This window comes from Myotis yumanensis, unplaced genomic scaffold (assembly GCF_028538775.1).
Source record: "Myotis yumanensis isolate MYYU_CA2020_CCGP unplaced genomic scaffold, mMyoYum1.0.hap1 SCAF_7, whole genome shotgun sequence".
NCBI lineage: Eukaryota > Metazoa > Chordata > Mammalia > Chiroptera > Vespertilionidae > Myotis > Myotis yumanensis.
In genome coordinates, this window is record NW_027223758.1 from 72,116,420 (window position 1) to 72,139,241 (window position 22,822).

Sequence of the window (22,822 nt, forward strand, 5' to 3'; positions counted from 1 at the left end):
TCCTTGCGGGCGGCCCCTCGCGCGTCAGCTCGGAGCGGGGCGGGGGGCTGGCGGCAGAGAGGGGGCCGGCGGAGGAGAGCGACGCGGCCCCAAGTTTATGCTAATCCGCGCAGAGCCCGCCTCCCGCCTCCCCTCCGCGGCCCTAGCCGCGGCAGCGCCGACCACTCCACGGACGCAGCCGCTTCGGAGCGCCAGGCGGCGGAGCCAGCGAGCTCCCGGGGCCGCGAGCGGCGGCGGGACCCAGGCGGCGGCGCGGCGCGGCGGGCGGACACGGGCGGGGGCCCCGCGCGGGGCCAGGTGGGGACGCGGGGGCGGCGATGGGCCGCCGTCGCCTGCCGGTCTGGTTGTGCGCCGTTGCGGCGCTGCTCTCGGGGGCGCAGGCCAAGGGCACCCCGCTCCTCGCGCGGCCCGCGCCGCCCGGTGCGTCCCGCTACAGCCTCTACACGACGGGATGGCGCCCGCGACTGCGCCCGGGGCCGCACAAGTAAGCGCGGGCCGCGCGGCGGGCGGGGAGCGGGAGGGACGGGAGGGATGGCCCCGCGGCGCCGCTCCCACCTGCCCCACCGCGCGCGGAGGCGGGAGGGCACGGGCACCCGAGGCCGCGGCGCGGAGGGGGCGGCTCCCGGGGCGAAGCTTGTGCCGGGCGGGTGCCCCACGCCTCGGGAGGCTGCGGGACTGGCAAAGAGAAGGAAGCCGAGGGGGCCTGGCGCGGCGGCGGGGATCCTGGCAGTGCCCGCGGAAACCTTTCCAGCGAAGTAACATTTTCCAGCTGCGCTGTGTGCAAACCCGGACGCAGCGGACCAGGTGGAGGGAAGGGAGGGCGGGCGGTCCGCACGCGGGGCGCTCTCTCTCTCTCTCTCTCTCTCTCTCTCTCTCTCACACACACACACACACACACACACACTCGGAGCGCGGGCCTCGACCACTCCCCTGCCCCACCAGGTCGGAGATGGAGCCCTGCGCCCGGCGGCCCGCCCTGTCCCTCGGTCAGCTGGGCCCCAGCAGCCCCTTGGCAGCCCCAACGTGGGTGGGCCACAGAGCTAGTTGGGACTCCTGGGTCCTGGGTTCATGTTGTGGCTCCAGAGCTCCACAGCAGTCCACAGGTGGCTGGTTTATGCCAGGCAGCCGCCACCCCAGCCCTTGTGGCCCCTCCCCTGTCTCAGCCTCTGGTCTTTCGTAGGCAGTGGCATGCCAACTGGTCTCCAGGTGAGTTAGGGGCTCTGCCTGGGGTGCTAGCTGCATTTGAACTCTAGCTGCATTTCAGAGGTATTGGAGTGTCGGCCAATAGCAGACACTTAGTGGGCCTGGTCACATCAGAGCAGGCTTCCTGGAGGAGGCGGTAGAAGAAGTGATCTGAGGATGAGGAACCGGAACAGAGGCAGGGGGCAGAAAGGTACAAGGTGGGTGCATTGCCCCAGGAGTCGGTCAGGGGAGGAAGAGAGAAGGATGATTTCAAAAGCCTCATGAACTATATTGAGACCTCAGAAACCTCCAAAGCTAAGGTGAGGAGGTGAGAGCCAGTGAAGGAGTTGGAATGTGGCAAAGCCCTCGATGGGGAATCCAGGGTGGTCCTCTTCTCCAGGCAGGGAGGGCAGAGGTCAGACCAGGGAAGGGCAGCTACACCAGTCTCCTGGTTCAGTACAGAGCTGAACCCAGTGTCCAACCCAATGGGGAGGCTGGAACCAGCGAGACCAGCAGTGGGCAGGACCCCAGGCCCAGGGCCCTGGCTCCCAGCAATAAGGAGAAAAGATGGGGGTCACATCTCCTGCTGAGGCCACAGATGGAGGAGGGGGTGTAGGAGCTTCAGTGGCCCGGCCCAGGCCAGATATTCCAAGGATGCCATTCTCCCCTGCAGGGCCCTCTGCGCCTACGTGGTGCACAGGAATGTGACCTGTGTCCTACAGGAGGGAGCAGAGAGCTACATAAAGGCTGAGTACCGGCAGTGTGGATGGGGGCCCAAGTGCCCCGGGACAGTCACGTGAGTGCACCCCCATTCCACCCACTCAGGATCCCTGGGCCCATGCCCCAGGCCTGCCTTAAGCTGAGAGCAGCAGCCAGGTCTACAAGGGCTGCAACTCTCTTAGAGCCCACACCAGCCGGGTGGAGGGGGCCAGGGAGGAATCAGGGGCAGGCTGGTCTGGTCAGAGCCCACAGGGGCACCAGGGGAAGGTTTCTAGGGGAGAGGCAGCACCAGGCAAGGAAGAAGCAGGGGCAAGGGTTGGGGGTGGGGGGCACAGGGGAGAGCAGGGGTCACCCTGGTAGTGAATAATGCCAAAGAGGCCCCAGGCAGACTCAAGGAGGGCTGTGGTGATGTGGAGAAGGCAGGCCAGGGGTGAGGGTATGGGAAGGGCATGCTTTCATCACTCGGCCCTGTCACCTTTGGCACAGGAAAGGAAGGTGACAGGGTGTTGTGGAGGCAGGAAGACATCTAGACTCTATCCAGTGTCTGAGAGTGGCCTGAGTACCAGCCAGGGGCCTCAGACTGGCCAGATGGGGCCAAGTGAGGATGTGTGGTGTATCCCACATAGGTGGGGTGCTCAGGTCTGTACTTGGAGAGGTTCAAATGCAGGTCTGAATACAAGCCTGGGTACTCGGGATCCTTGGGCACATGCCCCAGGCATCCTTCAGTGGGTGAACAGGTGAGGGAGTGGCCCCTGCTCTGCCTTCCACCTGGGCCCTTCACCGCTGTGCTCAAAATCAGCGGTACCTTGTCACCAGCCTCCATGACCAGAGCTGAGTTTCCAGAGTAGGGTAGGAAGGAGTGGAGAGAACGGGGGAGCTGATGGGAGCCTAGAGTGGCCCCCGGGCAGTGAGAGGAGCTGCTTGCTCAGCTCCAGGGCAGTACACCTTTGTCAGAATTCTTCAAGGTCCCACCAAAGCCACAGTGAAATTTCTGATGGTAGTATGAGCTCAAGGGTGTCCAGGTGACCTTGGGAGCCTTGGGGCTAAATTCTTGTTCCCCTTTTCCTGCGCTCCCCTAACCCATCTCTGAGCCTTGGCAAGGCCTGCTTCCATCCCTCGGCCCTGGCCCTATCGCCTTCAGCACAGGAAAGGAAACCCCTGGGGGTGTTGTGGAGGCAGGGAGACACCTCGACTGTATCCAAGTGTCTGAGAGTGGCCCTGAATACCAGCCAGGGGCAAGGTCACCTGCCAGGAGGCAGGCGCCTCAGCCCACAGACACAGAGCCCTGCCCTCTCCCCATCCCTGGCCCAGGTACCGCACAGTGCTCAGACCCAAATACAAGGTCGGCTACAAGAAGGTGACGGAACTCTCCTGGCGTTGCTGCCCTGGGCTCACTGGAGAAGGCTGCCCTGAGCACCTCACAGACCACGGGGCCGCCCCACCCCAGTCGGAGCCTGAGCCCCAGATTCCCTCTGGGCAGCTGAGCCCAGGCCCCAGGCCCCCTCCTAGCAGAGCCACCCCCAGCCCTTACGGTGAGTCTGCCCATGGAGACCCTACCAAGGTGGTTGGGTTTCTTAAGGGAGGTGGGAAGGGGACTGACCCAAGCTAGTTGAGCTTGGGCAGGGCTAGGGAGGGTGCATCTTGTGCTGGGCAAAAGGGTGAGCCCTCAGGCCCCCTCCCCAAAGTGACAGAGCTATGTCCAGCAAGGTTGGCTTAGAATAGAAAATCTCTCAGGTGGCTTGGTACCAGGACAAGCTGAGGGAGCCAGGCCAGTGATCCCGCCCGGGGGTTCTCTCCTTCTCTTTCCCAGGAAGGAAAGGCCTGGGGTTGTTTGGTGAGCGGCTGGAACGCCTGGAGGGTGATGTCCAGCACCTGGCGCAAGCGTATGGTACCCTCAGCGGCCTGGTGGCCAGCCACGAGGACCCCAACAGGATGACTGGTGGCCCCAGAGCTCCCGATCCCCAGGTGGGCTTTGGAGGCCTCCCCGAGGGGTTTGTGAACCCTGGAGACCGAGCTGGAAGGCCACTCACACCTCCTCTGGATGAGATCTTGAGCAAGGTGACAGAGGTGAGCAACACACTGCGGACCAAGGTGCAGCTGCTGGACGAGGTGCATGGGCTGGCCCTCGGCCACGAGGCCCGCCTGCAGCAGCTTCGGGAGGCGCCCCCATCTCCGCTCACCTCCCTGGCCCTGTTGGACGAATATGTGGACCGACGGCTGCATCAACTCTGGGGGAGCCTGCTGGATGGCTTCGAGCAGAAGCTGCAAGGCGTCCAGAGCACATGCGACCTGCGGGTGCAGGAGGTGCGGCAGCAGTGCGAGGAAGGTCAGGCGGCCAGCCTGCGTCTGCACCAGAGCCTGGATGGCCGGGAGCTGGCCCTGCGCCGGGAGCTCTCACAGCTGGGCACCCGGCTTCAGGGCCTGAGCGTGGCCGGTAGGGGCAGCTGCTGCAGCCAGCTGGCCTTGGTCAGTGCCCGCATGGACAGCCTCGAGAGCAACCTGCAGGCTGTCACCGAGGTCCAAAGGGGCCATGGCCCCAGCACCAGGGATGAGCTCACCCGGCTCTCTGCTGCCATGCTCGAGGGGGGTGTGGACGGATTTCTTGAGGGCCTGGAGACTCTCAACGGGACAGAGAGTGGAGGGAGGGGCTGCTGTCAGGGGGTGAAGGAGGGGGGAGGGGGCGGGGGCGGTTTCAGGACCCTGCTGGAAGAGCGTGTGCACAGCCTGGAGGAGCGCCTGCTGACACTGGCTGGGGAGCTAAGCCGTGACAGTACCCCGCCAGGCAGGCCAGCAGGGCCCCTGGTGCAGACAGAACTCGCTGTGCTGGAACAACGGCTGGTTTCGCTGGAGACCTCATGTACCCCCAGCACCACCTCAGCTGTTCTGAACAACCTCGTGGCAGAGGTGAAGGCCTGGCAGAGCCAGATTGAGGTCCTCCTCCGCCAGGTGGCCAGCCACACAGCCTTACTCCAGCAGCTCAATGGCACTGTGGCCGAGGTCCAGGGGCAGCTGGCAGAAGCCACGGGCAGCTCACTCCAGGGCGAGATCACCCTGCTCAAGGTCAATCTGAACTCCGTGAGCAAGTCACTCACAGGCCTCAGCGACTCCGTCAGCCAGTACTCCGATGCCTTCTTAGCCACCAACACCTCCCTGGATGAGCGGGAACGCAAGGTGGAGGCCGAGGTCCACGCCATCCAGGAGCAGGTCAGCAGCCAAGGCTCACGGCTTCGAGCTGGCCACAGGCAGGTCCTGAGCCTGCGGGGGGAGCTGGAGCAACTCAAGGCCGGTGTGGCCGATGTGGCTGGCGGGCTGAGCCGCTGCCAGGACACAGCCCAGGAACTCCAGCTGGCAGTGGGCCATTTCGATCAGAGGGTGGCCCAAGTGGAGGGTGTGTGTGGGAAGCTGGGCCCGATGGCTGCAGACCTGAACAGCTTGCCCACTGATTCACTCAGGCCCAGGGAGGGCCTCTGGGGCCACGTGGATCAGCTGAATCGCACGCTGGCCCAGCACGCACAGGACATCGCCCGCCTCCGGGATGACCTGCTAGATTGCCAAGCCCAGCTGGCTGAGCAGGGGCGGCCAGGGCGGGCCAACTAGGCAGGCTGGACAGGACCCAACACCCAGATCCTACCAACCCTGGGGACATCACCCAAGAGCCCAGACCATGCTTCCCAGCCTCCCTTGGCCATTGCAGAGGCCATTTTAGAGGCTACTGAAGGAACAGTCTTGGTCCAGCTCCACGTGACTGTCTCAGACATCAACACCCATGCTCACTGCCGCACCAGCTGGACAGTTCAGATAGTGATCAAGGCGAGTACAACATGCCTGCAGGCAAGGGTGCACCTAGGAGACCTCACAATCCAGTTTGCCACTTGCCCTTCTGCAGACATGAGTTGGCATCTGGGCAAAGACTGCAGGTCCATCCTCAGACAGTGGCCTGTCCACATCTCCCTTTGCCCACGGGCAGTAGGCCCGAGCCCATGGAGGCTCCTGGTTCCTTTGTCCCCTTAGCTTCTCTCCCCTGTCATCTGCAGGAAGGTGCTGCCCATTGGCACTGTCCTCACACCTGGCAGCTTCACAGATGCTATTTCTGAACCAAGGACCAGAGGCTTCCACCACCACAGGTCCTTCCGGGCAGAACAGAAGCACAGACTCAGGCACGAGTTCTCTTTATTCCTTTTGACCCTCCCACAGGTGAGGGCTTAGGGAGCTGTCGCTTCCCAGAGGACAGGATTGGGCCCAGGTGGTCTGTTTGGCGATCCCGTGCAATTTATGCGCTTCCTTCTCTTCCCCAAAGATGTTTTCAGGCACTCTGGGCCCCACATAGTCCTCTCCTTTTCGTGTGTGTGGGGAAATCTTTAGGGCCACTCTCATGTACGTCATGGCCTGAATGAGGCCAAGCCCTGGGCAGAAGGCCATGGCTGGAGGGAGAGGGCTCCAGCCATAGTTTCCAGAATCCTTGCAAACCCAGCCTCGCCTGGATGTTCATGAAGTCATGAGGAATTCAGGTAGAACATGACCGAGGAACAATCTGAAAATACAAGCGTTCATCTGGCCTGCACAGTTCCCGGAGACCCTGATGCCTGTCTGCTGAGGCGCCTGGCCTCAGTTTCCCCACGGCAGCAGGGGCCCTCCTGTGCTGTTTTGCAGGTTCCAGTAGCCCTGCCTTCCGGCTTCTCGACATTTGGAATTCTGCCCTCTACTTGGTGCTGTTGGGGGAGGGTGGGCCTGGATTAAAGCTTTTAGCCTTTCTAAACTAAGGTACTTTCTTCCCCAAAGACAGTGGGAGGGATGACTGCAGTGGGTGTCAGTCCTGCTTCCCACAGCTCCTTGGGCAAGAGCTTGCTCTGCAGCTGTGTGGGCACTGAACTTGAAGAGGGCAGCAGGCCAACCCCACCTGCTTGGCAGGATTTGGGGCTGCATCCTCAGGGGACATGCTGAGGTGTCTGGCCCCAGAGCTGTGGGAATGGGCCAGGGCTATGTAAGGGTCTGGCCTCAGAGGCTCCCTGAAAGGGTGGGGGGACATTGTGTTCCTCCCAGATGCTAATCTATGCCCCACTGCTGCCGCCAACCTTCCCTGCGCCTACAGCTCTCAAGTCTCAGTGGGGCCTCCCTCTTCTCTCTGTCCCATCAGGAGTTGAGGCAAAGTCTCAGAGTGATGGGGACAGAGACATCAAGGGCTCAGAGAACGCAAGAGCCCAGGTGACAGTCATTTAATTGCCACAGGCCAGCTGAGGCCAGGAACAGCTGCCCCACCCCCTGCAGCTCCGCTGGCAGAGGCAAGAGACAGGATAGGGAGGAGAGAGGTTGCCAACCACCCCTTATCTCCCCTCCTCCACGTCCGGTTGGTCCTGTGGCACCCAGCTTCCAACGCCCGATGTCCTGCGATTCCCAGTCAGTTCTGGGCCAGGTCAGGGAGGAAGGGGTGTCAGGCCAGGGTGTCAAGGTCCACAGTGGTCAGTGGCTCCCGCCAGTAGCAGAAGCTGCTGTATTCAGGGTTGGCCAGGTCTGTGCTGGGGCCACGGTCCAAGGGCGGGAAGAGGAGCTCAACCACCTCGCTGAGCCGCTTGTACCTGTGAGCAAAACAGGGCTGGCACTGAGGGTCTGAGCTGCCACCAGGCCACAGCCCCTGTCACATCAGGCCACCTGAACCCTGCCTGGGAGCCCTGGGCAAGGAACAGAGGCCCCGGGCAGAGCTGGAATTGGGGCCCAGGCAGAGGCTGGGGTGTGGGGACATGGCAGGGCCTGGGGACACAGGGCAGGGTTTGGCCTCACGTGGATTTGTGGTTCTTCATGGGCTCCTGGATGAGCTCTCCCCGGGGGTTGACAGTGAAGATCCGAGATTCAGGTAGGCCCACCTGCCGGTAGGCAGTGACATCCTGTGGGAGACGAGGAGGGGCTGGTGGGCTGCGGGGTGGGGAGAGGTGCCTCAGCCCTCGGGGAGGAGACACTCACATTGGGTCTGTTCCCAAAGGCGGCGTAGAAGGGTTGTCCGTGGGGCAGAAACAACTGCTGGATGTCGCTCAGGCAGGCGATCTTGAACACCTCTGGCTTCTTCTCAATCACCTCCCTGGGGAGCCGGGGCCAGGGCAGGGAAGGCAGCCGGGGAGGGGTAGCAATCGGAGGACGGCAGGGTCAGGTGACACTGGCCCTGGGCTGGCAGTGGGCCCACACCCCCCTCCCCCCCAGGGCTGTGGGCTCGTATCGTGTAGGGGATTACCTGTGCAGGGCGGAGAAGAGGCTGCTGGGAGACAGCAGGATGGGGCCCTTAGGGAGGCCGCAGCCCCGCTCGCTCACCCACTGTAGGTACCCCTTGGTGAGGTCAGCCATGCCAATGGCCCGTGCTGAGCAGTACAGGAACTTGTACCCGTTGCTGGGGGTGGAGACAGGTGGCACAGAGCCATCAGGGACCAGGGGGCCTGGCCCGGCACAGGGACAGGTGGCACCACCCATCCTGCCCTCTTGGCTTCAGCCAGCTCAGCTGAAGCCTCTAAACCCAGAGGCTTTGCAGGGAGCGGTCCAGGAGAACAGCTGGGCAGGCTGAGAGGTGGCCTCGGGAGAGGGAGCATGGACAGAGTCCCAAGGCCCCGGCGGACCAAGATGGACAAGGGTGTGAGCAAGTCCGCAGACTTCCTCTGGAGCATGAAGTCCAGCAGTTAGACCCAGACCCCAGGGGAGGAGTCTTCCTCAGGAGGACTGGTGGGCGGGTCTCAGCACTCCAGCGACACGGCCCAGCTTCTTCCTCTCTGGGCCCTGCCGGTCCCCAAGCCTGGCTCCCCAGGGCCGAGGCTATGGTGGCCTAAACTGTCCTGTCCTTCCCTCCCCGGGGCCCTGCCCCAGCCCCAGCCCCAGCCCCAGCCCCAGCCCCAGCACTCACAGGTGGATTTTGTGGTAGAGACTTGTGATGCCCTGGTGCGTCCAGTCTTTCCCCAGCTGGGGCAGAATGTGGCCCAGAGCGTCCGACCTAGATCCCAGAGGAGGGGTCACTCCAAGGCAGCCTCGTGTGGCCCTCATGTTCCATGTGTGGGGCCCAGCTCCCAGCCCCAAGATGGTGCACTGGGGGGCCTCTCTCCCTGGCCCCTGCCCCCCAGCACAGAGGGAGTCACATTTCCTGGCCCTCCCTCTCCCCACCAACCAGGCCTCACTTGGTGATGGTACCATCGATGTCCGAGATGACCACCTTGTCGTCCCACTTCCACAGGTAGATGGTGGCCCTGCAGCGGCAGGTACCCTGGTACTGGGTTGTCACGCTGAAGACCACATCGTTAGCACCTTCTTGCAGGTTCAACTGCCGCTGGGGCCGGGCAAAGGTGGGGGGAGCTGTGATCAGCCACAGCCAGGCACTGTCCACCCCTTGCCACCCCAAACTGTGGCCTTCAATCCCCAGGCCTCTCCTTCCCCTCTCCTTCCCAGCTCAGAGAACCTGCCTGAATCCATCAGAGAGAGCCACGTGGGCAGAGGGTGGCCCCGAGGAGGCAGTGAGGGAGTGCTGGTGGGGCCCGCACAGTGCCGGGCACAGGAGCCCTAACCTCCCTCTGTGTTCCTTTGGGGTGAAGCTCGAGGACAAAGCCTGGCCCGAGGCTCCCACTCAAGTTTCTCAGGTCAGCCCCAAGGCTGGCATTGCCCTTGACAGGGAGACGCCTCATGTGTAGGAAGGCCCTGTGGGGATCATCACAGGCAGCCCCTGCCTGAGGCTAGGATACCTGTGACATCCCCAGAGAGAGAGACCCTAGCCCTTTCCTTGATCCACAGAGAAGGATCAGGGCAGCTCAGCCACAGCCGGTGTGAGTCCTGGTACCACACAGGTGGCGCTGCTCTGTACCAGACCGGCCAGGCCCCCGGGCACCTCCCTGGCCATGGAGTCATACTCAGAGAGAAAACATCCTTATTTCAGGAGTCACCCGTTACTGAGCTCAAAGACGCGAATCCAGGGCCAATCTGAAGGGCTGTCATCAACATTTGCTTCCAAGGGCTAGAGCGAAGCCAGCTCACCCACTGCAGGTTGATATTGTAGGCCTAGCGAGGGCTTCTCCAGTGAGGGCATTTGACAGAGAAATGGACTGGCAAGTAAAGAAGTGAGGCCCCTGCCCCTGGAGGTATTCAAGCAGAGGCTGTTCGGCTGCCAAAGGCTTGGATTCTGGGCTTTAGTGACTGTGGGGCTCTGTGACAGAGTTATCACCACCCCCACCATCCCACATGGACACACTTACGATCTGATCAGAGGAGAGGCGGAGGGACTTCTTGTAGGCAGGAGAGTAGGCTGGAGGCAAGGTTGGCAGGGAGGGAGCCTCAAGGATGACAGGGCTCTCAGGGGCGTCATCCTCGCTACTCAGGACATCAGTCTTCTCCCTGTGGGCAGCGCAACTCTCAGGCACCTCCGCCAGCCGAAGGCACTGCACTCCCAGTAGACACCCCTCCACCCAGACCACAAGGAGCCTGGGCCTGTCCCTGCCCCTCCAGAGACTACTCAGGGGACCAGAAACTCCTCCCTCTAGGTGCCACCCATTTTGGGGGTGGTAGCAGACTAAGGATGTGGGCCGGCAGGCTAGACCCAGAAAGGTGGTGGCAGAGCCGGAGCCAGGGCCCGGGCACTCAGCCCTCAGTGCCTCTCCACAGCCAGGAGGCCAGACCTGCCTGGAGATATTTACCTGAAAACCCAGAAATGTGTTTTAGGGTTTATGCCCAACCTTACCTGCTTTGGCTTCAGTTGATTCACCTTGGCCACCCTCTGCCCCCCTCCCCTACCCCTACCCCCACCCCCACCCCCACCCCCACCCCCACCCCGAACCTTGGGCATTCTGGCTCAGTTCAGAGGTAAAAAAGCAAGATCAGCAGGCCCCTGGTAGAGAGGAGAGGCCCTGCCCTCCTTAATGCAGTAACCCCTTGTCTGGGCCAGGAGTCTAGGCACCCATTCCAGCTCTGCATTTCTCGGCTGTGGGACCTTTGGTATATCTCGAAGTGTCAGTTTTCCCATCTGGGAAATGGGGGCATTTCTCAGGAGAAAGAAAGGGTGTAGGAGTGATTAGGGAGTGACAGAGAACCCTGGCTGGGGGAGGGGTGCCTGAACCACTCGGACCCTCCAACAGCAATCCTCCCCAACCCCAGCCAAGACAGCAACTCACCCCCGTGCCTCCCTGGCTGTGGTCTTCTCCCTCGGGGCACTTCTCTATGGGAAGAACATCCATCCAGTAAACAGTGAGCTCCTGCCTGGGCTGACCCCACCCTGGGACCGTGACCACCCACCTCCTCGGCCGGGAAGTCCCTGCGTCGCCAGGAAAACCACCACCGCCCACCCTTCCTGGGCATTTTCTCCTTCTCCAGCTTGTCCACGGTGCTCTGTGGGCAGATAAAGGCCATGGCATTTCCCCCGGCATCACACAAATCCACCTGAGACTGCCCTTGGGGCCACCATAAGCCCAGGGCCTGGGGCTGACCTTCAAGCAAGGTGCTGCCAACACTGGAGGCCGAGGAAGCATACCCACCACCATCCTGGGTTTCGTGTAAGTAAGCACAGGAGACAAGGGCCACTCCATCCCAGCCCTGACCCCTACCTCTAGCTCAGCCTCGGCCTGGCTTCTAAAGCTTGTGGGTCAGTTTCTCCAGAGTAGCTGAAGGCAGTGCTGTGGGAGTTTCTCAAGATCTGGTACTCCCTGCATGAAGCCACCAAGTGACAGCAGGAAGGACAGTCTAGGGCCAGTCCTCCCCGAAACCTCCAAGACCAACACAGGCAACTCGTAAGGTCAGTGATTCTATCCCATAAATGCGCCCTCTGTATGTTACCATTCCTGTCCGGTGGGGGTAACATGAGCTTGTGGAAAATACTGATTAGATCTGTGCTTCCTACAAACACAGAATGGTGCACCCACGCCAGGAGGACATGGGCTTGGCGTGGGTCGGCCAGGGTGCCCACTTGAGCTGGGAACAGGCTGAGGCAGTCTCCCAGGGACCTCAATGGTGGGTCTGTCCAGGTGAGGACAGTCAAGCAGGAGCGTGGCCCTCCTCCTTCTCACAGGCTGTGGTACTAGCTCAGAGCCAGAGCCAGTCAGAGGATGGAGCTCAGCATCACCAAAGGGAGGCACCAGCTGTTTACGTCTGGTTAGTGATGTTCTTTGGGCAACTCTAATCAAATGGAGAACAATAGACCAGGGCAGGGCCCTGGACCACTTCCAGGAGGGCAGAAGGGGCAGGTGCAGGGCAGGACAGGGTGGAGGCTCAAGGAGGGACTAAAGAGGCTGGGTTCCTTCCCACCTCTGAGCATCCGTACATGCTGTTCCTGCCAAGGCTTACTCATCTTTCCCATCTCTGCCCAGCAGGCAGTTGCTCAGCAAACTTCCCCGTTGAGGCTCTCAAAGCAACCCAGACCTCTCCTTCCCAATACTCACAGTTGAATTTTACGTTCACCTGGCTGAGTCTTTAACTGTCTTTCTTTGAGGGCATGACTGTCCCTGGCACATAGTAGGTACATAACAAATGTGTGCTGATAGAGCGGGCAAACACCTGCAGCCCAGCCTCAGAGGTTCTCAGGGTCAGGTGAGGAGTGGGACCTCCATCTCCCAGATCTGAAAACTTCCTGCTGAAGGCATGTCCCTGCCCAATGTTTATCCCCCTCTGGTTTGTCCTGAGCGCCTTTGAAGTAATGTCCAAATCCGGTGGATTCAGCTACGCCAGGAAACCAGGGAAGGGGGTGGCTCTGTCCACACAGAAGGGAGGAGGCTTCAGGGGTCTCCTCTCCCAGAGTGGGTCTTGCCATCCGTCAGCCCCAGGCCCATCTCTGCCCACCCTCCACTTCCTGGCTAAAGGCCACCTGCCCTGAGGCCATGGCCACTTTCCCCAGGAGGCCCAGTGGTGCTCTAACCATTACCTTGGGCAAGTTCTTCTGAAAGGCTTGGAGGGAGAGGACCATGGGGGCAGCTACAGCCCAGTTATAGTGCCTGGAGGGACAGAACAGGGTGTAGGAGCTGCAGGGCCATGAAGGAGGCAGGGTGACTCCTGTGGCAGCCAGCAGCCCAGCCCTGGTACTTACTTCTCATTGATTTTCACCACCAGGTTTGGGTCGTCCAAGAGGCCAGGGTTTTGAACGAGGTCCTGGTAGGAGACTATGTGCTTGTTGAACTTCTCTGGGCACAGAGGCAGAGAGTGAGGGGAGAGGCGGATACATCCCGCATGACCCACTGCCCTAGTCTCTCCGGGTCCCTCCGCACTCCACCACTCAGGCCTCCCACAGGGTGCCTCCCTTCCTGTGGTTTCACACCTGCTATTCCCACCCAGGCACCGGCCATCCTGGACTCACAGGATAAGCCACAGCTAAGCATCCAGCCTTGGTTTCAGGGGGCCTTGGGAATGCCCCATCCTTGCTGGCTGAATGTGGGCTCCACAGGGCAGAGAACGCAGGGAGCCTGGCCCAGCCTCACCACTCGGCTGCCCCACCCTCTGGGGTCCTCCCTGCTCTCCCCAGCCCCCAGGCTCAGGGCCAATCCTTAGAAGGGCTCATGGTCGGACATACCCAGGGAAATGTCCCGGCTGTCAGCCAGTCCTCCACAGAGAGACAGCACTATCGTGTCCACCGTGTCCGGAGTGGGTTCTGGTTCCTGTTCGGGGTTGGGGTCCCCCATTGGCTTCTGGCTACCGGGTTCACTCCACCTCCTGGGCCCCAGCCCACAGTCACTGTGGGGAAAGGGGTCAGCAGTGACATGAATACAAGGAGGCTGGGAGGAGGGCCTCACCCCTCTCAAGCCCCTGACAGCCAACCCCTGGCCCCACCAGTCCTGATCCCAAGCCACTAGCACCCAGAACGCAGGCACCTCTTGGGGAAGTAAAGGGCTGCATTCTCAGAGTCCAGAGAGGACAAGTCATCCAGGTAGATGTCGCTGGGGCCCAGGTGCTGGCTTCTCTTCAGGGAGCCTGAGGGCGGAGGAGATGACATTTGCTGTAGACCTAGCACGTGCTCAGTCGTGTGAGCAGCATGAGGCCCCCTTGTCTTGGAGCACCTAAAGCAGCACTGTCCGGTAGACTTTCTACAATGCTAGAAATGTCCTATGTCAGCAAGTCCAGTCCAGTAGCCAACAGCCACAGGTGACCATCAGCACACTTAAAATGTGGTGTGCTGGAGAAAGGGAATTTTTAAAATGTTACTTAGTTGTAATGTTGAATAGCCACGTGTATCCAGTGACTGCCCAGTGCCTTCCCGTGCACTCAGAATAATCCCAGCTGATGAGCCGAGAATGTCCAGCCCTGCTCATCTCCCGGCCTCCTCTGCCAACCCTCTCCCCGGCCTCGCTCAAGACACACCAGCTGCCTCCGTTCCTAAACATGAAACCTCTCTCCTATCTCATGGCCTTGAAACATGCTATTCCCTCTGCCTAGAACTCTCTTCCTCTGATCCTCACTTGCCTAGGTCATTGTTCACGTCTCAGCTCAAACATCACCCACTTGCAGAGGCCTTCCTGACCACATGATCTAGATAGCCCCGTCCCACCCAGGGAATGGTAACATTCCACATCATCCCTGTAACATTCTTCCTGGCTTTTGTATGCATTATCTGTCTGTCCCCCATGAGGGCTGGTGTCAAACACAATGCCAGGCACACAGTAGGTGCTCAAAACATGCCTGATGTCCCAGAGTCCACCCCGGAGGTAACGCGAGGCCAGGGAAGCACTGGGGGGTGTCCAGCCATCACTCACCTTTCCTCCTGGAGAACCCCTCTGGCGGCCCGGTGGGAGCCGGACCCTCCAGAGCGGCCCAGCTCCATGATTTTGAGGCAGGAGAGAGACCCGCATCCCCGGATCTCTGAGTCTTGGTTTTTTCTCTCTCCGGGGCAGGGAGAGGGGGACCCATCAGAGCGGGCACCTCCGTGTCAGGCCGAAGGTCAGGGGTGCTGGGCTCTCCCTGAGCTGAGGCTGCCCCAGTGCTGCCATCGGGGACCACTGAGGACATGGGCCTCTCAGCTTTGGCCACCTTCAGTCAAACAAAGGGAAGGATGTGGGCAGGGCCGATGCAGGGGTTGCCTCCCACACCCCACAGGGCCTTGGGAAGGTGGCCCCAGTCTCAGTCACTCCAGTCCTCATCCTCAGGGGCCATGGAGCCCCGAAAGGCAGGGGTGGGGGATGGCACAGAGGAACTCACCTTAGGCAGCCTCCCCCAGGCCCACTGCATGTGCGACTCAGCTCTCAGGGGGCTCGGCTCCGGGGTCTTCACCTCCAGCTCTGAGTCACTCTTAGGGGATGTTAGTCCTTCCGACGAAAGGCTGCAGGAAACAAGAATTCAGAGACGCCCAAACCAGCCTGCCGCACCCCCTGCCCCCCCAGCCTGGGGAAAATATTTGCAAAACATATTTATGCTTATGTTGCATCCCCAGAATATATAAAGGATATATTAATATATAAAGAACTAGCAACAAATCAATAATAAGAAGGCAGTCCAATTAAAAAAAAGGGGGGGGGCAAGTTTGTGACTGCTTAATGGGTATAGGATTCCCATTTGGAGTGATGAAAAAATTCTGGAACTAGATAGGGATTGTCTTCGATGGTGGCACAACATCATGAATTTATTAGATGCCCTTGAACTGTGCACTTTACTCTGACCAAAATGGTAAATTTTATGTTATGTGCATGTTACCACAATTTTTTTAAATGGACAAACAACTTAAACACTTTACAAAGGAGCTATACAAGTGGCTGGTAAAGACATTAAATGTATTGTAAGTCATTATTTATTAGAAAAATGTAAATGGAAACCACCTTGGTGTTGAGTCCCCCGCCTGTGGCCCACCTGGATTCTCACCTGGTCTGGGAGGGCCACTCGCCATCGGAGTAGGGGTAGATGTCTGTAGGCTGTGACGAGGACTCCTCTTCCACCTGGATATTGCTGAGGGGCCACAGGGAAATAAATGGTCACTGACAGCACAGGGCATGGGAGCCTGGACGTCAGGGGCTTGGGGAGGTGAAGCAACTAAAGCCCAGAGAGGTCAAGGCCCTCGCCCAGGGTCACATAGCACCAGCAGAGGAAACAGCGCTTGAACCCAGGTTGGCATCCTCACACCCTTGGCCCCCACCTGGTCTCCACACATCCTGTGGTCTCCAGCCTCGGCTTCTCCAGCAGGGACAGCTCACTCTCAGCACCTGCCTCCAGCTCCTCAGAACTAGAATCGTCCGCCACCGTGTCCTCCTTCCACCTGGGTTTCCTCCTACGAAGCCTCTTCTTCCTTCCCGTGGAGGCCACGCCCATGATGATGGGCTCGGATTCGCTGGCTGTACCCAGCTGGGAGTCCGAGGGGAACCCAGACAGGCCTCCCCAAGGTAAGGGTGACGTGCACAGGCGGGGAGGCACGTGTTCCTGCGGAGAAGGTCAGGGGCTACAGCTCAGGGGGGCCGCTCTGGTCACGGGGCATCCTGAGCCCTGCCAGTGTCTCAGGCCCTGCAGTGAGCTCATTTGGGGTCAGGAAAACAGGCATGGAGGCTGGACAGAGGTGGCAGCAGCCTGGCCTTGTAACTGCTGCTGGCCTCGGAGCTCCCTCAGAGGTAAAGCAGCCCTAACCCCAGGGGCTGCCTGCATCCCTGGCAGCCCAGGGTGTGGGCCAACTGTCTGGACAGACCTGGGCATCAGCCTCTCATCGTCTCTGCCCACACCTACCCCAGTAAACACCTACTTCCCTTTTAAGACTTAGCCAGGCGTCACCTCCTCCAGGAAGTTTGCCCTGACTATTCTCAGCCGCGGTTCCAACCCCCTTCACTGTAATGACTAAAGGGTTTCATCAGCCACTATTTATGTGTCTGTCTCCCAGGCTTGTCTGGGAACCTCCTTTGAAGTAGGGGTCACCCCTCACCTGAGTTCGCTGCAGTGTCTGGCACAGGGCTCAGTTAAAGTTTGTCAAGCTCAAACTATTTAAACACCTCTGCTGGCTCGTGCTGGGCCTGCCTCCCTCGGCAAACACCCCTCTCTTCTTCCTCCCCCCTCGCACTTCCACGTTCCAGCTGCACTGAGCCGGCCCCAGATCCAGAACAAGCCATCTCATGCTCCTCAGCCCCAGCCACGCCTCAGCTCCCTCCTTTTCACCCTTCAGGGACCAGCTCAAGTGTCCTCTTCTGAGAAACCTTCCCCAACTTTCCCTGGCGAGTAAGTCAGCCCTCGTCCCCTCCCCCTCCCCCAAATCCTACCCAGGCTCCAGTAGCAGATCATGAGTGCCAGCACTAACCCATCCATCCCCTGCATCGGACCCCTGCTGACAGTGACAAACCCCAAGGCGCACCCCCCCCCCCCCCCCCCCAGGGAGCACTAGTGCAGGGCAGGGGCAGGTGCTGTCAAGGACAGAGGTACTTACCTCATCACTCTCCAGCTCCTGGACAAAGAAGGCCTCCCCGCTGTCCCCCAGCTTCATGTGCAAGTCCACGGGCTCCCCATTGATCTCGATGTCCACCTGTATCAGGGCATGATGGGCCATGGGACGCATGATCCCCGCCAGCTGCCCTCACTCCCACACTCCAGTCCACTGGGGCGCTGTCCTCCCAGCGGGTCCGGTTGATGGGCTCCCTGCTGCCTCCCCTCCCCCAGCCCTGCATTTGCTGGAACTGTCTCCCCAGCCCATAGTGTCCCGGGCTTCTCCCCTCTCTGAGGCTGGCTGAGCCTCCGTGCCCCTCCCCCAACACACTTCTCCCTTCTCGAGGCTTTGATGCATGTATCATGGTCTCCGTATCCTTGTTTATGCTTTGGTTTCTGTGTTCCTCTCTCTCCCACAGCCCATGAGAACAAGGACATGATTCATCTTGTCACTGTTGAGTCCCCAGCCCCAGGGCAGTGCTCGACCAACAATGGTAAGAATGACCGCTTCCTAGGCACTTTTATCTAGACCATCTTGTTTCATCGTCACAGCCTCCCCTTGCAGCCGCTCCAGTCATTATTCCCACTTTACAGATGAGGAAACTGAGGCTGGGAGGGGCTAAGTAATTCTCTGGGAAGCAGCCAAAGGAGGCTGTGAGCCCAGAGCCTAGTTCTTAACCACAAGGCACTATTCTATCTCCCACAAGGTTACGCTGTGACTCTGGACAGTTCATAGTCGTGCGAAGGGGTCTGGGCCCACCACACCCCCTTTCACACACCAGAGCCCAGTGACAATAGTGCAGGTTTCCTAAGGGAGAGGAACGAATGTCTGAGGGCTGACTTACTCGCCAGGGAAAGTTGGGGAAGGTTTCTCAGAAGAGGACACTTGAGACAGTGTTATCACCTCCTATCCAATCACCAGGCAGAAGACACCACTTGCACAGGGGAAGCCACTTACGAGAACACACGGGTAAGGTCTGAGTACGCTGAAGGGTTACTCAGCTTCAGGTCTGATGGCTCCACTACGCTGCTTTTAGGGGGAAACAGGAACCCCTTGGACCAAAGCCCCAAACTAACCTAAAACCATCAAAGGAAATACAGAAGGCAGGAAGCCTGTTCGGAGGACAGCTCCCCACCTCAGGCAGGCCTGGGTGCTCTCCTGGGACTGCGGTGGCGGCCCCGGCCTCAAAGCCCAAAGCCCACCCGGCCGTGGCCCTCGGCAGCGGCCAGCACTCACCACCTTCTCCCGGGACCGCAGGACGCCCAGCTTGCCGAAGCGCACGTGGAAGGGCGAGCACTGGAAGGAGCCGTCCACCTGCTCCACCACCAGCACATCGATGCAACCACTCAGTGTGGCCGGGTTCAGGCCCTGGTACAGCTCCTTCACTGTCCCAAACACGGTCCCTGCCAGCTGGCCCACGTAGTTCATGGCTGGGCTGGCAAAGGGAGGCAGTGCTGGGACCAAGGCCTGGTCCCGGCCCCTCCGTGGGGAGACTTTGCATCCTGACACCACCGCCCCCACTCCGGGTGCCCTGGCTTACAGTGTGTCGCCCTCGGAGCGCCTTTGAAGTCACAGGCTGGGAGGGTTGCTAGTAGACGTGGGTTCTAGCTCTGGCTCACCTACTGAGCAGCCATGAGGCTCCTGGACAGCTGCCTCCCTTCTCCAGGTGCCAATGCCCACATCTGTGAAATGAGGGCGCAGGGTAAGGCAACCTGGGGTTCTCTGAGCCTCTAAATACCCTGAGTAATGATAATGACCACAGTGCTCAGCGACAGGGCGCATTTCCTCTTCACAACAACTACAAGCTTGGCCGAGTGGGTGTCATTATTCCTGTTTACAGACAAGCCAGCTGAGGCTCAGAGAGGCGGAGTGAATTGCCCGGGATCTCACAACTAGGAAGGAGAGGAGCGGAGATTGAGCCCCAGAACCCTAGGTGGCCCAACTGTGGGAATAGGAGGAGGCAGGCACCCCTCCCTGGGGTCCATGGGGGGCGGCCTCATGATATTTCAGGCCCTGGCACCTGTGGGTAACAGGCAACAGCCCTAAAGGCTGATATCCCCCCAGTAAATAAGGACACAGGAGTCTCAATTTTTCCACCTGAGAAATGGGTTCTGCTGTGTTGCTGCCTCCTGGTCCTAGGAATTGGAAGGGGCCTTTCTGGTCCATCGTGGCTGATTTGTGAGGTACCAGGGGTGGGAGCGCCGCAGGTGCCTAAGGCTCTGCCCAGCTCTCTTCCTGGGTTCATCTCCTTATAGCTGTGGGTGGAGGGAGCTCCCAGATTAAGGCTCCAACTACAAGTCCTTCCCAGGTTCCTTAGGAGGATGAGAAGTCCATCCACGGCCCACAGCTGACCCCGGTGTCTCTAGGCCATCGTTCTCAGGCCCGACCCCCAGTCCTCAGGCCGCTATTCAGGCCCAGGACTGGCCCGTGGCACCAAAGCTCTCCTCCTTCCCCCGGCCAGACCTGTCCCTCCAGCTTTCTCACACCAGGCACAGCTCGGTGAGCTAGAAGCAGGAGGTCGTGGCCACCAAAGAGAAAAACCAGAGCCACAGTGAGAGCCGCCTCCACGCTGGCATGGTGCCCGTCTGCCAACTTCAGCTCATTGCCCTCCCCGCTGGCCAGGCCAGTGGCCCACTGCCCTCTGGCTGCCAGGACACAGGCCATCGGCTTCCACAGGGCACTTCCCTCTCTCAGACCCTGAATCAGAATTCCTGGAGGACCGCCTGCCATGCAAGACCAGCCCTCAAAGAAGTTAAGTGATTTATCCAAACTCTATTAAGCTAAGAGGCCACAGATGGGGCGAAGGAGTGATGACTCATATCCTGGTTTCCTGACTCCATGCCATGGTTCCTTCCACTCCTCGGCCCACAGTTGTCTGCGGAGAGAGCAGCCCGGCCCACAGCCCCCTCTGCACAGCCCTGTAATACCTTGCCACTCAAAGTGTGCTCCATCCCCAGCAGCACCAGCGTCACCTGGGAGCTTGTGAGAAGTGTGGAGCTTCACAGACATAAGGTACAATTTCAATTGCTAAAGTGAAAACTGAGATAAAATGAAGATCTTTGGACCCTGAGCATGCCACTCAAGTGTAATAAATATTTTATCAACAACGCAACAATGTGAAAATTTCTACTTTGGTGTCTCCCCACCTAACACCAAACTCTGTGAACATAGGCCTGGGGAGACAGACAAACTGACAAGGCAGACATGTAGTGGGCAGGACTCTAGACCACTGTGCCCAGGAAAAGCAGAGAGGACGCTAGAAGCCACCAGAAATAAAGGAACAACCATGGGAGGGGCAGACCCCGGCTGGGGGCAAAGGTCTGCCTAGCTGGAGGCCCAAGCCTGAGCTATCTGCCCTGCTGAGGGCAAAGGAGCTTGAGGCTGAGGGGAGGGGTGAAACGCGAGCTGGACCAAGTACAGGGTTTCTCACCTTTGGAATCATTGATAATTGAATCTGGATAATTCTTTGCTGTGGGGGAATTGTAGGATGGTTAGCAGCATCCCACTAGATACCAATAGTAGCACCTCCTCCAGTTGTGACAATCAAATTGTCTCTAAACATTATCAAAATTGGCCGTGGTTGAGAGCCACTGAAGGCAGTAGAAAGAGCTGAACAGCAGAGATGTCACCCAGGGGATTGTCCTGGGTGATCCACCCACGCAATGTCCTTAGGCAAGAACTTTGCTGGCCTCAGTTTCCCCTTCTATGAAACAAGGCCTCAATTTCTCAAACCCTTCTCAGCCTAGAATTCATTCCTGTCTGTTCTCCCACCCACGAGTGGAGGCCCCCACATCTGTCTGCTCAGCATTTGGAGGGATTCCTGTGAGCCAGGCTCTGGCTGTCTTCCCCTACCTGCACCCATCCCTGAAGGCATCCCTCTCCCCAGCACCCAGCCTTGAGTCTTTCCCAGATGGAGGGAAGCTCTGCTTGGCTCCCCTATGTCACCCTTCACCCCGAACTAAAGTCTAAAATTAAATACTCCACCTCCCCCCCAAACCAGGTCAGCTGAATTTCTCTCAGGACTCATGGGTTCCCCCCAAAAACCTCTGAATCCCATTCCCCAATTTTCTGCTCATCTGGTCCCTCCTTTCTCCTCCTGCTGAACTAGGTCAAGGCTTTATCACCAGATGCCTAGATCCTAGATGGCAACAGGACACTGTGGGGAAGGCACTAAACTGTCTGGGTTCCAATCCCCTCCCCGACACTAGCTGTGACCTTGGGCAAGTCTCTTCACCTCTCCAAGCCTGTTTCAGCCTCTGGAATGGGGAAACATAAGGGATGCAAGAGCAATTAATGACATAACTCAAGTAAAGTACTGGCAGGCAATAAATGCCCATACATGTCACCTATCAGCACCAGCATCTTTCCTGACGTCGTGACAGCCCCATTCACCCAGGCTGGTCCTGACGACACTACGGGTCAGACTCCAATGCACTGTCCCTGCTCACAGGTGAGAGTTTAGACTTCCTAACTCACCATTCAAGGCCCTGCATGATATGCTGACCCCACTGTTTGCAAAGTGAGCAGGTGGGCTCCAGGCAGGCCTCACAGGGTGCCCAAGCCTGAGACCCCTCTGGGAACACACACAGGTCTCCCAAGCCAATACACAACTTCACCTCGGGGAAGCCAGAGCAAGCTGCCCTGGGTGGGAGCTTTCAGCTTTTGGGGCTCCCAGATTTGGGGCGAGGTAGGGGCAGGGTTCTCTATCTAGGAACAGAGGGAGCAGGAGGATAAGGGAAAGGGAAAAGCCCAACCTCAGGTTCCCAGCCGCCTTCACAGCTACCCTCCCCACCTGGCCAGCCTCAGGGCCGGCCGGGCAAGGTCACCCCGGCTTTGCCACTGAGACTACTTAGTACCAGAATGGGTGGGTTACCTCCCAAGGTCAGTCGGCCTGGGATGACGCTGGGCCGGCCTCCCCCGAAAGGTTTTTGCATCTCATTATCTCCTGATCCCAAATTCTGGATGTCCAGGGCCCCCCCACCCCCGCTGGGCCGGAAACAAGGACGAAGTTGAGTTCCTCAGCCCTCGAGAGTTCCCTTCTGGCTAGAGACCGACTCAGGCCCGAGAACAGGAAGGAATGAGGTTCGAATGGCAGGACGGATGGGCGGGGCAAGGCGGGACGGGGCGCGGGGTACCTCTTCGCAGGCCCGGGTTGGGCCCTACCTCTGGAGCTGCCCACTGGACCTCCGGGACCCGGAGTTGCCGCCTCTATCTGAGTGCACAGGGTCAGCGGCTAAGCGTCCTTGGCCCCGCACTCGCTTGGCACTTCCGGCTCCTCTAGGACCGGGAGAGATCCCGGCTCCTCCCCTTCCACGAGCACAGGGCGGGCTCCAACTGCCCCCCCTCCAAAGACCCCACCTCCGCTCAGTCCCCACGCCCAGTCCCCACGCCCAGGGCCGCCCTTGCACTTATAGCGTATGGGCGGGGTCAGACCTCGGGCTCCACCCCTGCCCCGCCCCACGCCCTGGAGTTGCGGGAAGCATTGTGCGGGTGGCTGGCCACCTGCCTCGCCTCCCGGAACCCCGGCGAGGCGGGGCCCTTCACATCCTCCTGGCTTTGCTGCCAGCTCGCTGTGTGACTTTGGGTAAGTTTTCCCCAATCTGAGCC

General features: G+C 59.7%; 2 protein-coding genes across 10 annotated transcripts; one reads left to right on the forward strand and one right to left on the reverse strand.

Moving 5' to 3' along the window:
* The first annotated feature begins 317 nt into the window (after positions 1-317).
* EMILIN3 (elastin microfibril interfacer 3) lies at positions 318-6,707 on the forward strand. Its single transcript, XM_070420960.1, has 4 exons — positions 318-484; positions 1,856-1,978; positions 3,214-3,434; positions 3,713-6,707. Exons 1-4 carry the CDS (start codon positions 318-320, stop codon positions 5,497-5,499), a joined length of 2,298 nt encoding a protein of 765 aa, XP_070277061.1. The 3' UTR covers positions 5,500-6,707.
* Positions 6,056-22,508, reverse strand: LPIN3 (lipin 3). 9 transcript variants are annotated; one of them, XM_070420951.1, is made up of 22 exons: positions 20,646-20,665; positions 20,143-20,254; positions 18,756-18,897; positions 18,452-18,650; positions 17,219-17,314; positions 15,953-16,233; positions 15,682-15,765; positions 15,025-15,145; positions 14,583-14,856; positions 13,704-13,803; positions 13,406-13,566; positions 12,926-13,019; positions 12,764-12,833; positions 11,146-11,238; positions 11,025-11,068; positions 10,113-10,251; positions 9,048-9,196; positions 8,780-8,866; positions 8,123-8,275; positions 7,858-7,972; positions 7,678-7,781; positions 6,056-7,475 (listed from the first exon to the last, which is right to left on the reverse strand). In XM_070420951.1, the coding sequence occupies exons 4-22, from the start codon at positions 18,641-18,643 to the stop codon at positions 7,331-7,333; spliced, it is 2,502 nt and encodes an 833-aa protein (XP_070277052.1). In that variant the 5' UTR covers positions 18,644-18,650; positions 18,756-18,897; positions 20,143-20,254; positions 20,646-20,665; the 3' UTR covers positions 6,056-7,330. The 9 variants fall into 9 exon arrangements, with proteins under 9 accessions (XP_070277052.1, XP_070277060.1, XP_070277054.1 ...); XM_070420959.1 differs by lacking the exons at positions 20,143-20,254; positions 20,646-20,665 and adding an exon at positions 22,379-22,508 and having other exon boundaries at positions 18,835-18,897; XM_070420953.1 differs by lacking the exons at positions 20,143-20,254; positions 20,646-20,665 and adding an exon at positions 22,351-22,508 and having other exon boundaries at positions 18,835-18,897.
* Positions 22,509-22,822: the final 314 nt, after the last annotated feature.

Coding starts and splice junctions, on each gene's coding strand:
- EMILIN3 (XM_070420960.1), top strand. CDS start 318: ATGGGCCGCCGTCGCCTGCCGGTCTGGTTGTGCGCCGTTGCGGCGCTG. Junction 1,979..3,213: donor AAGTGCCCCGGGACAGTCAC/GTGAGTGCACCC, acceptor TCCCTGGCCCAG/GTACCGCACAGTGCTCAGAC. Junction 3,435..3,712: donor AGCCACCCCCAGCCCTTACG/GTGAGTCTGCCC, acceptor TCTCTTTCCCAG/GAAGGAAAGGCCTGGGGTTG.
- LPIN3 (XM_070420959.1), bottom strand. CDS start 18,643: ATGAACTACGTGGGCCAGCTGGCAGGGACCGTGTTTGGGACAGTGAAG. Junction 13,804..14,582: donor GGGGTTCTCCAGGAGGAAAG/GTGAGTGATGGC, acceptor CTCCGCCCTCAG/GCTCCCTGAAGAGAAGCCAG. Junction 13,567..13,703: donor GCCCTTTACTTCCCCAAGAG/GTGCCTGCGTTC, acceptor CTTTCCCCACAG/TGACTGTGGGCTGGGGCCCA.